Genomic DNA, 15,234 nt, shown 5'->3' on the forward strand with positions numbered 1-15,234 from the left:
TCAGTTTTTAAACTATGTGTTCATGAAGGTTACAGAAAGAATTTAATTTCAGGAAATGAAACATTTATTTAAGAAGAGGGCTTCAGGTCTGAGGAGGATAAAAAATGGACACTATTTGCCACCTCCACCCTCAGACACCTTGTTCCTCCTCTCTGCCCTGTGGCTCTGTTTTAGAAGGCTCATTCAGGGAGTTTTGCAATTAGATTTTTTTTTTTAATGTGTTTATTTGGCTGCACTGGGTTAGTTGCAGCACTCAGGATCTTTGATCTTCATTGCAGCATGCGGAATATTTGGTTGAGTCATGTGGCACCTAGTTTCCTAATCAGGAATCAAACTCAGGCCCCTTGCACCGAGAGCTCGGATTCTTAGCCACTGGACCAACAGGGAAGTCCCATAATTAGATTTTTGAAACTACTCCTGCCTCTGAAGGCCTCTTCTGTGTTCGATGGCTCTTACTTATTTACTATAAGTAGTTGAAATTTAATCTCCTACTGCCTTGAACTACCATTGCTAATCTTAAATGTGTGTGCATTATTGCCTCACCAAATGGAATGCAAGTTTCTAGAAAACAAAATCATTTACCAGACTATATCCTCTAACACTAAACTTTGCACAAAGTTAGAATTCAGTAAATTCTGGCTGAGTCAATAAACCAACTTCTAAACGTTATTTGATAGCATAGTTCTCAGCACATCTCACTTGTCAGACCAAACTTTAATTAGTTCTTTATATATCTGACTCTCTCACAATTGTTGGAGAGGAAAGGGACTCTGATTATTCACCCTTGTAACCTCAGCATCAGAATCCACTTACTAGTTCATAGAAGTTGCCCTGTGAGTGTTTATGAATGACCAGATGGATGCATTTAATTAAATCCATGAGGAGGATTCTGTTGTAACTATATATTAACTAGAAGCAATTTAATAGGAATGAGTGTAATTAAAGTCACTGCAACAGAGAAAATCCTGGAATGGAGGTCCCAAAATTCTATCTTCACATTCACATTACCATTTTGTTGTGAATTCAGGTGTCATTTTCAGTTCTTTTTCTTGCAGAAGTTTTCTCACAAGGTAATTATTAAAGGAGAGCTGAAAGAAAATACAGGTTAAAAAAAAAGATGAAGCCCATTTCAATGTTAGAAAGCCTTTCTCCCCCTTGAAAAGTAGGAGGAATTACATTTTGTAGACCTCTTGTAAGACTAAATTTCATAGACTTGGACATAATTCTAAATGTCTAACCAAGTTTATTTTAGTTCATTTTACCACATATCCATTACCACAGAATCAGCATGCCCTATATTTTAAATGTATGGAATGTATCATTCTGTCTTAATAATGAAAGAATTCACATTGATTGTAGAAATTTGAAAGGACAGATATTTTCAAAATTTAAATCATCCATTTTCCTAACAAAAATGATCAGTGTTTCTGTGTATTTCCTTTCAGTCTTTTTCCTATGTATCTATGTGTCTACAGTTCTACAGAATTAGGATCATATAATGTAATCATGTGTTTTTTCCAATGTTAAATTACAGTAATGGTTTAAAAAAAAAAAAAAAGAAACCTATACAGGGGTCCTTTCAGTGTCAGGACTCTTTACTCTCTTAAAAATTCTTGAAGACTCCAAATTTTTTCAACATTTAATTTATTAACTATTTTGAAATAACAATAACAAACCAAAAGTACATGTTAACAGAAATTAAAATATTATATGAAAAATTACTATATTTCTCAAAACAAAAATTTTAGTAAGAAATAAGGACATTGTTTTTACATATTTGTAAGTATCTTTTAATGTCTGACTTCACAAAAGAAAGGTGGAGTCTCTGATCTATTTTTGTATTCACTCTTTTATATCACACATACAACGTGTAGCCTCTGGAAAACTCTACCATGCACTTGTGAGAGAAGAGAATGAGAGTGAACAGAGCAAATATAACATGTTCAGTTCAGTTCAGTTCAGTCGCTCAGTCATGTCTGACTCTTTGCGACCCCATGAATCGCAGCATGCCAGGCCTCCCTGTCCATCACCAACTCCCAGAGTTCACTCAGACTCACATCCATCGAGTCAGTGATGCCATCCAGTCATCTCATCCTCTGTCATCCCTTTCTCCTCCTGCCCCCAATCCCTCCCAGCATCAGAGTTTTTTCCAATGAGTCAACTCTTCGCATGAGGTGGCCAAAGTACTGGAGTTTCAGCTTTAGTATCATTCCTTCCAAAGAAATCCCAGGGCTGATCTCCTTCAGAATGGACTGGTTGGATCTCCTTGCAGTCCAAGGGACTCTCAAGAGTCTTCTCCAACACCACAGTTCAAAAGCATGAATTCTTCGGCGCTCAGCCTTCTTCACGGTCCAACTCTCACATCCATACCCTGGGATACCCCGGGGTCCCCAGGATCCCTAAAATGATCCTGGGACCCCAGGGTATCCCCAGACCACACTTTGAGAATATGTGGTCCTGTGAACTGGATGTGGATAAGAAAATGTGAACAGGCCTCTCCCTCCAGCACAGACTCTACTCCAGGAACTCCACATTGGCCATCCTGTTCCTGGAAGACCCTAGAATGCCAGTCTTGGCTTGGTCACATCACAGTCTTGGGGGATAATAATTTGCACATGTACCACTGCACTTCTGGTCCCCTCACCACCACCACGATAGCTCAGGGAATGATCATAGTCTCAGGTGGGCTAGAGCTTGTAACCAGAAATACCAAAGAAAGTAATATATTATTTTGTACAATAAAAATTTTAAATAAAATATTCTCTTGAAAAATATTAACAGCAGTTTTTCAGCTAAAAATAAAAAATTAAGTACCATCCTTAGAAAAAGGCAAATCACAAACACCGACAGTATCTAGCCAACCATCACCCACTGAACAAGCTCTTTCCAGTGAATTTTCCAAATTCTGAGTCATTTGTAAGGCCATCTCTGATGTGGGAGAGATGCAGGAGGTAGTGGCTAAACAACTCCATGTATCCCAGGTCCAGTGATAAATCCACTCTTTCATTAGCTATGAGCCAGACTAACTTAGTCTTTTGCCACCTAACATCTATGCTAACAAAGAATTATGTGATTATGTTTTTGTTTTTGACATAGATATTCTATGGGGTAATATTAGAATCCTTATGAATAATCTGACCAGACAGAGCTCTGCTGCTTGTTATAAATTAATTTTTTAAAGTCTGGTTTTAACTTTAATATTGCCATTGAGTCAAGAAACTTATACTAAGTAGGCCAAGAAAGGTATCTGACAGTCATAAACCTTCTGGGAGTTTCAAAATGCCTGCCAAACCCACATCTCCTTCTAGAAATTTCCTCAATCATGCTTTACAACTTTTACTCTACCTCCTTGGATTCAAGTGATTAGGTAAGGGATGGGTACTTTTTCTGGCCAACAGTCTATGAGATGCCCTGACTCAAAGTTCCACCCAGTTCAGATCTCCTATATGGAATGATGACTAGTTAAATCGGTCAGGTTCTTTCTCTTAGGAAATTTAAACTGGAGACATAGGAAGAAGCGATTAGTGAATCTAATTAACTGGATCGTACAAAGCAGTACAGAGAACAGTTGTGTCTCTGTAAGAAGTCACAACTAACAGAAGAGAAAGCTGCAGTGCCTGCCGTGTTGTGAAGCTGCTGCCAGACACCAGAGGAATTACAAGATGCTGGATGACATCCCATCTCCAAGAGGCCTGAAAATGCATCTGTTCCTATTTTGCTTCCATGTATTAAGAAGCATAATTTGTTCTTACAACTTAGAGCAAGCCACATTATATTGTAAGCTTAACGAGAGAGTGGAAAGTGAATTTAGCCAAAGTCACCATGCATGTGGTGAAAAGGTTTAGAGCAGGCATCAATAGCCAAAATACTTTCCCAAGCAAGAAAGGTAACATACATGAGTGAAACCAGACAGATGTAAGAAAAGTAAGGAGGGATGCTTGCCCTGTTAAAGGAAACAACTGCACTTTAACAATTGGTCATGGTTACCATTCAGAAAGACAGTTTGCTAGAACTTAAGTTTTAAATGGCATAATGTATGTTAAGTGTTTACTATATGCACAGAATATGACAAGAGCTCATTAATATTCATTATTATTGTTGTACCATTTACAATAATTGTTAGCAGTTATTTATAAGATACATATATATATGACATATATTTATAGAATATATATATCTATAGGCTGTATATTGTCACCCTGCTTATTTAACTTATATGCAAAGTATACCACATGAAATGCCAGGTCGGATGAATAAGTGGGAATAAAGACTGCTGGAAGAAATATTAACAAGCTCAGATATATACATGATACCACTCTAATGGCAGAAAGCAAAGAGAAACTAAAGAGCCTCTTGAAAGGGTGAAAGAGGAGAGTAAAAAAGCTGGCTTGTAACTCAACATTCAAAAAACCAAGATTGTGGCATCCAGTCCCATCACTTCATGGCAAATAGATGGGGAAAAAGTGGAAACAGTGACAGATTCTATTTTCTTGGGCTTCAACATCACTGTGGATGGTGACAGCAGCCATGAAATTAAAAGACGCTTGCTCCTTGGAAAGAAAGCTATGACAAACCTAGACAGCATTTTAAAAAGCAGAGATATCAGTTTGCTGACAAAGGTCCATATGGTCAAAGCTATGGTCGTTACAGTAGTCATGTATGGATGTGAGACTTGAACTATAAGGAAGACTAAGTGCCAAAGAATTGATGCTTTTGAACTGTGGTGCTGGAGAAGACTCTTGAGAGTCACTTGAACAGCAAGGAGACCAAACCAGTCAATCCTAAAAGAAATCAATCCTGAATATTCATTGGAAGGACTGATACTGAAGCTGAAACTCCAATATTTTGACCATCTGATGGGAAGAGTTGACTCATTGGAAAAGACCTTAAAGCTAGGAAAAACTGAGAGCAGAAGGAAAAAGGGGTTGCAGAGGATGACATGATTGGATAGCATCACAACTCATTGGACATGAGTTTGAGCAAACTCCAGGAGACAGTGAAGGACAGGAAAGCCCGGCGTGATGCAGTCCATGGGGTTGCACAGTCAGACACAACTTAGCAACTGAACAACAATCTATAGGAATCATCTGAAGAAATGAACCTGCTTGGCAAATTTACATTTTCTAATTATTTAATATATAGTTATCTTTTAAAATTTTTTATAATATTCTTTAAAATGCTTCTCCAATTTTAATTGGTCTTTTAAATGAATCGTGAAAACCCAAAATTTAAAGTACGCTGACTCTACTGGTTTACTTTCTGTTGATTCATTTCCTTAGTTTTTGGAGGAAATACAGTCTACCATTTCTTGTGTTTTCTAGCCTATATTTTCTCTGGTAATTACCTCCATAGACACCTTTCAGACATTACCTATCAGGCAGAAATGTGGATTGAAAATAATGTGATTTTTTTCCAAATGGCTTTAGGCCTTTAATCAGAGACTGCCAGTTCTGTCCAGTTCTTCCAAAATAAATCAGTAAATTTTTCTTGCCTTTGGGTAAAGTGATGAAATTTAGCCTAGAAATGAGCTAGGCTCATAGTATCTCAAAAGAAGATACTATTTAAAAAAGCAGCAAGGTGACACAACACAGACACTTTGCAGAGCACTTACACCATAACTTACAACTCTAGGCTTTAGGTAGGAATTTCTTTGTTTTGGATTTTTTTTTTTTTAATGTGCAAGATTCCATAACTAAAAGTAATTGAGTTGAATGTGTCTAGGCTTCCTTCTCTTTTAACAACAAATATGAATATTATGAAATAATATTATGAATTAATAGACAACATAGTCGAAGCACTTAGAAGTCTCAAAGTAAATAATGCTGATTAATATAATCCATCCAGACTTAGTTTCCTACTGAAGGACAGTGTGATGTAAACAGCACGTATGTAAATAGCTCATACAGTTCAGTTCAGTTCAGTCACTCAGTCATGTCCGACTCTTTGCAACCCCATGAATCGCAGCACGCCAGGCCTCCCTGTCCATCACCAACTCCCGGAGTTCACTCAAATTCATGTCCATCGAGTTGGTGATGCCATCCAGCCATCTCATCCTCTGTTGTCCCCTTCTCCTCCTGCCCCCAAACTGTCCCAGCATCAGAGTCTTTTCCAATGAGTCAACTCTTCCCATGAGGTGGCCAAAGTATTGGAGTTTCAGCCTCAGCATCAGTCCCAGTCAATGAACACCCAGGACTGGTCTCCTTTAGGATGGACTGGTTGGATCTCCTTGCAGTCCAAGGGACTCGCAAGAGTCTTCTCCAGCACAATTCAAAAGCATCAATTCTTCAGCACTCAGCTTTCTTCACAGTCCAACTCTCACATCCATACATGACCACTGGATAGCTCATACAACTGAGTATCAAAATAATAAATAACTCAGTCAAAAAAGAGCCAGAAGACCTGGAATAAGAAGACATACAAATGGCTGCTGCTGCTGCTGCTGCTGCTAAGTCACTTCAGTCGTGTCCGACTCTGTGCGACCCCATAGTCAGCAGCCCACCAGGCTCCCCCGTCCCTGGGATTCTCCAGGCAAGAGTACTGGAGTGGGGTGCCATTGCCTTCTCCGTACAAATGGCTAACAGCCACATAAAAATATGTTCAACATCTCTAATTATCAGAGAAATGCAAATCAAAACAACAATATCACCTCACACCTGTCAGAATGGCCATCATCAAAAAGCCTATAAAATAACAAATGTTGGAGAGGATCTGGAAAAAGACTTTACTTTTGGTAAAGATATAAATTAGTACAACCACTATGTAAAACAGTATGGAAGTTCCTCAAAAAAGTAAAAATAGAGCTATTATATGATCGAACAATTCCACTGCTGGTATATATCTGGGAAAAAAATCAAAAACACTAATTTGAAAAGATACATGCACCACAATGTTCATAGAAGTACTATTTACAACAGACAGATAAATAAGTTATAGTGTGTGTGTGTGTGTGTGTGTGTGTGTGTGTGTATAGTGGAATGAGTTTCTCAGGTGGAGCTAGTGGTAAAGAACCCACCTGCCAATGCAGCAGACATAAGAGACGTGGGTTCAATCCCTGGGTGGGGAAGACCCCCTGGAGGAAGGCATAGTAACCCACTCCAGTATTCTTGCCTAGGGAATTCCATGGACAGAGGAGCTTGGCGAGCTGCAGTCCAGGGAGTCGCAAAATGTCAGACATGACTGAAGTGACTTAGCACACATGCATGCATATAGTGGAATATTTCTCAGCCATAAAAAAAAATAAAATTCTGCCATTTGCAGCAATGTGGATGGACTTAGAGAATGTTGTGATTAGTGAAATGAGTCAGAGAAAGACAAATACTGTAGGATATCACTTTTATGTAGAATCTAAAAAATAATACAAATGAATGTATACACAAAACAGAAACAGATTCACAGACATAGAAAACAAACTAGTGGTTACCAAAGGGGGAAGGGAAAGGCAGGGCAAATTAAGAGTATGGGATTAAGAGATACAAACTACTACATATAAAATAGATAAACAAGAATATAGTGTACAGAACAAAGTATAATCATTAGCTTGTCAAAACTTCTAATGGAATATAATCTGTAAAAATAGTGAATAACAATACTGAACACCTAAAACTAATATAATATCATAAACCAAACATATACACTAAAAAAAAAAACAGAAAAAAACAGCATATACAGATTCTGGAATCATACTGATCTGTATTCAAATTCTAATATGCTTATCAGATATATATCTTTGACAAGCTCCTTAACCTCTCAAAGCCTGTGTTATCATCTCTAAAGATGCAGACAGTGAGGCTTACTTCATAAAGCCGATATGAGGATTCCATGAAACAACATAGAAAAAGAGTCTGTCCATTGTCTATTATTTAGAAGATATTTAATAAATGTTACTTTCTTGTCTCTATGCTATCTTACTCCAGCACAAAGTGAGGATCAATCCAGTTTCACGTATATCAGAAAATATGAGAGTTGACTTGAATGTCCTTAGACAAGATACAGGAGGTAAAGGATCTTGCCCTACACCGTGAGTAAAGACAGATCTGTGCTGCCCCTTCATCACAAATATATCTGCCTGGAATGGCAACAGTGAGAGATACAGTATTCATTTATTTATTCAATATGTCATTTATTCAACAAATATTGGACCCTGTTAGCTTGGGCTACACAGACTAGACTGGAAGTTTGATTCTACAATTTGCCTGTACGGTGTTGAGCAAGTTGCCAAAGCTCCTTTATGCTTATTTTCATATCTTAACAGTTACTGTTTAGTCACTAAGTAGCGTCCAACTCTTTTACAGTCCCATAGACTGTAGCCCACCAGGTGCCTCTGTCCATGCGATTTTCCAGGCAAGAATACTGGAGTGGGTTGCCATTTTCCTTCTCCAGAGGATCTTCTCGACCCAGGGATCAAACTCGAATCTCCTGCATTGTAGGTGGATTATTTACTAGCTGAGCCACCTGGGAAGCCCATCTTAAAAGTGTGGATCATAATAATACCTACTTCCTGGGGTTCTTATGAGAAATAAATGCAATAATAAAGGGCAAGAACCATGCATGGAGTAAAAGTAGACCCTAATAGATATCATTCCCTTTCCCTCCATTCTGTGCTAGATTTTATTATATTCTGAAAAGCACAGCACAACCAGCCAAGAGTTAAACACATCTTGCTGGTTTAAAGACCAAATACACATGCTTCATCATGTGTACTTCCTCTGTTATTTTTGCTTAGTTCTGTACCTCTCTGCACTTCTGTGTTTCAACCAGAAATGCTGAGACAGCAGAAGGAAAGTGCTAGGATCTCTCTCTTGTCTGAATGAGAAATCCTGGCTGCTTTCTTACATTTGCAGTCCAATTGGTTTAGAGTCCTGCATTTTTACATAAAACCAAATATTACCTTGCTCTATCTAAAATTCAGTAAAATCCTCCAAACCCTTCATCCCTGGGACTCTCATGGTCAGGAAATTATTTATTTTTTTAATGCTGTGTCATTAAATGTGACACCGTGAAATGCAGTGTCTCAGAGTTACAGTGTAATCCATGTCTGTCTAGGAAGAGTTGAAGTTTACTTCTCAATGATAAAATTATATTTGAAAGAAGTAATCATGAGAAACATAAGTCTTCACATATATTATGTAACAGATAGTGCCCCTTTTGTGGGGGTTATCAGAGAATGATCTATCCTACATATGTGAATTTCAGATAAATGAAGTTTACAGGGACCCACTTCCTATTCCACTCACCCCAGCTTACTTAAAATGAGTTCTAGAAAGCAGAGAAGAAAATGCAGAAGGGGCCAAAGTCTGCATTATGAATTTAGAGCAGTTTAGATAGCCTGACTAGAGAAGATTAGGAAAAAGAAGCCACATCCTGGCCCAAGGCAGAAAGTGCTGCCAGATCCCCTCCCGTCTACCCCATCCTGCCTGGGGCAGACACTGCAGAACCATGGGGTACGGTCTCTGGCAGGAGGGGTAGAGCTATGGATGTCACGCTGCTGAGGTGTGGACACAGAAGCTTTGAAATTAGAAGTATCCTGAGTTGAGATTTTGTGTGGCTTTTCAGTCTAGTTAATTGATATAAAACTGAAAGATTCAAAGGAATTTGTTTTTAGGAGTCTTTAGGGTTACCAAGGGGCTTCCTTGGTGGCTCAGAAGGTAAAGAATCGGCCTGTGGTGCAAGAGTCTGGGGTTCGATTCCTGGGTTGGGAAGATCCCCTGGAGAAGGGAATGGCAACCCACTCCAGTATTCTTGCTAGGAGAATCCCATGGACAGAGGAGCCAGGTGGGCTACAGTCCATGGGGTTGCAAAGAGTCAGACACGACTGAGTGACAAACACACATACATACACACACAGGCTTACCGAGAGCTTTGGGGGCATCAATAGGCAATTGGAGGGGCCTCTCAAGTGGCTCAGTGGTAAAGAACCTGCCTGCAGTGCAGGAGATGCAGGAGATGCAGGTTTGATTCCTGGATTAGGAAGAGCCCCTGGAGAATGGCTGCCCACTCCAGTATTCTTGCTGAAGAATCCCATGGACAGAGGAGCCTGGCGGGCTACAATTCATGGAGTTGCAAGGAGTCCAACACAACTGAACTGACTGAGCCCACACACATGCAGACATAGGCAGCTGGAATGTGTCAAGAAGACTCTCAGAAAAAGAATTCTTAATGCGGCCTGCTCTGGGTTCTAATTTTTTTTTAAGGGGGAAGCAAAAAGAGTCTCTACACTGAATCTCCAAGGAAGAATAGGAGATTCTAATTCTGGACAACCAGAGCTATCTGAATTTATAGAGATTTGCTTGTGCTCACCCTAGACACTGATGAGGGTAAGGAATTCCAACACATTTCAATATTTTAGATGCAAAACATTTGGAATTTTACCTCTCTGCTTCCTAGACTAAAAGATAAAAACATAATCTAACCTGATTTTAATGACACAATGACCATTTAAAACTCCATTTCCTATATGACTCAGGGAATTCAAACTGGAGCTCTGTAAGAACCTAGAGGGGTGGGAAAGGGTGGGAGGTGGGAGAGAGGTTTAACAGCAGGGGACCTATGTACACCTGTGGCTAATTCATGTCGATGGATGGCAGAAATCAAACCAATATTTTAAAGCAATTGTCCTTCAATTAAAAATAAATACATTTTTTTAAAAAACTCCCATTTCTATTTTAAGAAGGGCTTCTAAGGCAATGAGACCCAGATTCTGTATCAAGCATCCTCAGCCTATTTTTATGTTTTTGCTTTGTTTTTTTTGTTTGTTTGTTTGTTTGTTTGGGTTTTTTTTGTATCTTTGTTCTTAGTCTCAGCTTTTATTTCTGGTGATTAAATATTTCTACATTTAGAAATTTCTCCTTCCCTTTTTATTTTCTTATGATCTGAAAATATTAAACTAATGACATTTATTTGAACTGTAACTCACACAGGAACAAAAAGAAACTAAGAAAAAAAATTCTTATAAGCACATAGGCTTTAGGGCTATGTGCTCTCTATTTTGGTGGGCTTTGAGACTTTTTTTGCTTATTTCTAAGGGCTTGAACATTCCAGATAGATGCATCTAAAGATAAATAACCCTTGAATTAAATGCACTAGATAAATATTACCCCACACTTGCTTGATTCTTTCTCAACCCTACATTTACTCTAGCAATAAATCCTATCAGATTTACCTTGAAAATGATTTAGAGTCCAGCCATGTTTTACCACTTCCACTGCTACTATTGCAGCCTAAACCATCATCTTCTCTCACCTGGATTATTGCAATCTCTCCTAACCTATACTATGCTTCTGCCTTTGGTTCCCTTCAGGCTGTGGAACCCAGCCAGAATTTGTGTGTGTGTTAGTTGCTCAGTTGTGTCTGACTCTTTGTGACTCCATGGACTGTAGCCCACCAGGCTCTACTGTCTATGGAATTCTCCAGGCCAGAATACTGGAGTGGGTAACCATACCCTTCTCCCAGGGATCTTCCAGACCCAAGAATTGAACCTGCATCTCCCACATTGCAGGCAGATTTTTTTACAGTCTGAATCACCAGGTCCAGCCAGAATTGCCCCATAAAAATGCCATGTATGGTTTCTTCAACTATTTTGTAATATTTTTTAAGAATAGGAGCTTGACGTTTCCTCTGAAATCAGGAACAAGACGAGGGTGCCCACTCTTACCACTACTATTCAACTTAGCTTTGGAAGTCCTAGCCACAGCAATCAGAGAAGAAAAATAAATAAAAAGGATCCAGACTAGAAAAGAAGAAGTAAAACTCTCACTGCAGATGACATAATCCTCTACATAGAAAACCCTAAAGACACCACCAGAAAATTACTAGTGCTAATCAATGAACATAATAAAATCACAGGATATAAAATTAATACACAGATATCCCTTGCATTCCTATACACTAACAATGAAACAAACAGAAAAAGAAATTAAGGAAACAATCCCATTCACCATTGCAATGAAAAGAATAAAATACTTAGGAATGCTGCTAAGTCACATCAGTCGTGTCCGACTCTGTGAGACCCCATAGACGGCAGCCCACCAGGCTCCTCCATCCCTGGGATTCTCCAGGCAGGAACACTGGAGTGGGTTGCCATTTCCTTCTCCAATACATGAAAGTGGAAAGTGACAGGGAAGTCGCTCAGTCGTGTCCGACTCTTATCGACCCCATGGACTGCAGCCTACCAGGCTCCTCCATCCATGGGATTTTCCAGGCAAGAGTACTGGAGTGGGGTGCCATTGCCTTCTCCTACTTAGGAATAAATTTACCTAAAGAAACAAAAGACCTATATATAGAAAACTATAAAACACTGATGAAAGAAATCAAAGATTATACAAATAAATGGAGAAATATACCATGTTCATGGATGGAAAGAATCAGTATAGTGAGTATACTACCCAAAGCAATCTATAGATTCAATGCAATCCCTATCAAGTTACCAATGGTATTTTTCACAGAACTAGAACAAATAATTTCATAATTTGTATGGAAACACAAAAACCTTGACTAGCCAAAGCAATCTTGAGAAAGAAGAATGGAATAGGAGGAATCAAACCTTCCTGACTTCAGAATATACACAAAGCTACAATCATCAAGACAGTATGGCAGTGGCTCAAAGACAGAAATACAGATCAATGGAACAAAATAGAAAGTCCAGAGATAAGTCCATGCATCTACAGACAACTTATCTTTGACAAAGGAGGCAAAAATATACAGTAGAGTAAAAACAGTCTCTTTAACAAGTGGTGCTGGGAAAACAGTCAACCACATGTAAAAGAATGAAACTAGAACACTTTCTAACACCATGCAAAAAAGTAAACTCAAACTGGATTAAACATCTAAATGTAACACCAGAAACTATAAAACTTTTAGAGGAAAGCACAGGCAGAACACTCTCTGACATTAATCACAGCAGGATCCTCTATGACTCATCTCCCAAAGTAATGGAAATAAAAACAAATATAAACAAATGGGACCTAATTAAACTTAAAAGCTTTTGTACAACAAAGGAATGTATAAGCAAGGTGAAAAGGCAACCTTCAGAATGGGAGAAAATAATAGCAAACAATTGATGAAGAATTAATCTCCAAAATATATAAGCAGCTCATGCAGCTCAATACCAGAAAAACAAACAACCCAATTAAAAAGTGGGCAAAAGAACTAAACAGACATTTCTCCAAAGAAGACATACAGGTGACTAATAAACACATGCAAAGATGCTCAACATCACTCATTATTAGAGAAGTGCAATTCAAAACTACAATGAGGCATCATCTCATGCCGGTCAGAATAGCCATCATCAAAAAGTCTACAGACAATAAATGCTGGAGAGGGTGTGGGGAAAAGGGAACCCTCTCAAACTGTTGGTGGGAATGCAAAGTAGTAGAGCCATTATGGAGAAAAATGTGAAGATTCCTTAAAAAACTGGGAATAGATCTGCCATATGACCCAGCAATCCCACTGCTGGGCACATACACTGAGGAAACCAGAACTGAGAGACACATGTACCCCTGTGTTCATTGAAGCAATGGTTACAACAGCTAGGACATGGAAGCAACTTATATGTCCATTGGCAGACGAATGGATAAGGAAGTTGTGGTACATATACACAATGGAATATTACTCAGTTATAACAAAGGAACACATTTGGGTCCATTCTAATGAGGTGGATGAAACTGGAGCCTATTATACAGAGTGAAGTAAGTCAGGAAGAAATAAGAATATTGTACATTAATGCAGATATATGGACTTTAGAAAGATGGTAATGAGGATCCTATGTGCAAGGCAGCAGAGACACAGATATAAAGAACAGACTTTTGGACTCTGTGGGAGAAGGTGAGGGTGAGATGATTTGAGAGAATAGCATTGAAACATGTATATTACCATATGAAAAATAGATTACCAGTGCAAGTTTGATGCATGAAGCAGGGCACTCAAAGCCAGTGCTCTGGAACAACCCAGAAGGATAGGGTAGGGAGGGAAATGGGAGGAAGGTTCAGGATGGGGGGACACATGTACACCTGCAGCTGATTCATGTCAATGTATAACAAAAATCATCACAATATTGTAAGATAATTATCCTCCAATTAAAATAAATTAATTTAAAAAAAAAGAACAGGAGCTTGAGCATATCTCTCTACCATCATTAAATTTAATGATGGTCTGTTCATAGTGAGCTTCTATTAAATGCTCTTTAACAAGCTCAGCAGTTAAGCGACTAGCACTAGATATGTTTCCTGCCTTGCTTTCCAATTATCCACATCAGAGCCTTCTCCTGGGCAGAGTCAAAACAAATACCACCTCTACTGTAAAATTAAATCATGTTATCATGTAGGGTCAATGAATGAAGACCTGAAGTCATTCTGTATTGGCTAGTGATCAACTCATTTTTCTGAAAGTCCTTCTGAAGCAGGCTTATAATGGGTATAAACTGCCAGATAATAATCCAGAAAAGATACAAATGAAACACTGTTTTTAACATACAAAGCAAGTGGGTATGTTACTTGACAATTTGCCAACAACCACTGTACCCATTATCCATGGTTCTGTTATAAATTCCTTTGTTTCTAAAGGACTAATGACAAATTTGTTCATTGTCAGAGTTATCAATATGGAGCTTCGGAATCCACCATGTAAAGAAAGAGGGGCAGAAAATGAGTTCAACCTGATTCCAATAAGAATATATGAAGAATACTGTATGAGGAATTCCTATGAAATATAAAGCTTTTACATGGAAGAGATTTTAAAATATATTTTTAAATGTCTATCAAAAACTTTACATAAAACATGGAAAGAGATTAATTTATATGTTATATAAAATGCTTTATAATATGTGCTCATAATATATATAAAACATACACATTGATAAGAATGAGCAAAAATATGAACAATTTATAAAAATTAGAAATATAGTTAGAAAATAAATATGTGAGGAAAATATTTTGCCTTGATTTGATGTAAGTTTCATTATTTTTGTGTCTCTCTCTCCTTTGAGTAAATAGCTGATAAATTCCCTACAGACAAGTATGTTGTGTTTACTTCTCTGTATTTGAAGTGGTTGATTTGTCCATGTCATTGGCACAGTGCATAAGAGCAGGTGTGTGTGTCTTAAACTCTGGTTCCACCACTTACTTGATTGCCACTTCAGGTAATTTACTTCACTTCTTTTTTTTTTTACTTCACTTCTCTATAGATCAGCTTTATCATGAACAGAAAGGGAAGAATAGTATCTTCTTCACGAAGTCCTTGTAA

At 38.2% G+C, this 15,234-nt stretch overlaps 1 protein-coding gene across 1 annotated transcript in view; it reads left to right on the forward strand.

The window, feature by feature from the left end:
* The window catches only part of AMTN (amelotin), a 58,606-nt gene extending 43,902 nt beyond the window's left edge, over nucleotides 1-14,704 (forward strand). The window contains exon 8 of the mRNA XM_070790744.1: nucleotides 14,556-14,704. Within this exon, the coding sequence (XP_070646845.1) occupies nucleotides 14,556-14,704 (149 nt within the window). The remainder of the gene's footprint in view (nucleotides 1-14,555) is intronic.
* Nucleotides 14,705-15,234: the final 530 nt, after the last annotated feature.

Source organism: Bos indicus, chromosome 6 (genome assembly GCF_029378745.1).
Source record: "Bos indicus isolate NIAB-ARS_2022 breed Sahiwal x Tharparkar chromosome 6, NIAB-ARS_B.indTharparkar_mat_pri_1.0, whole genome shotgun sequence".
NCBI classification, from domain to species: Eukaryota; Metazoa; Chordata; class Mammalia; order Artiodactyla; family Bovidae; genus Bos; species Bos indicus.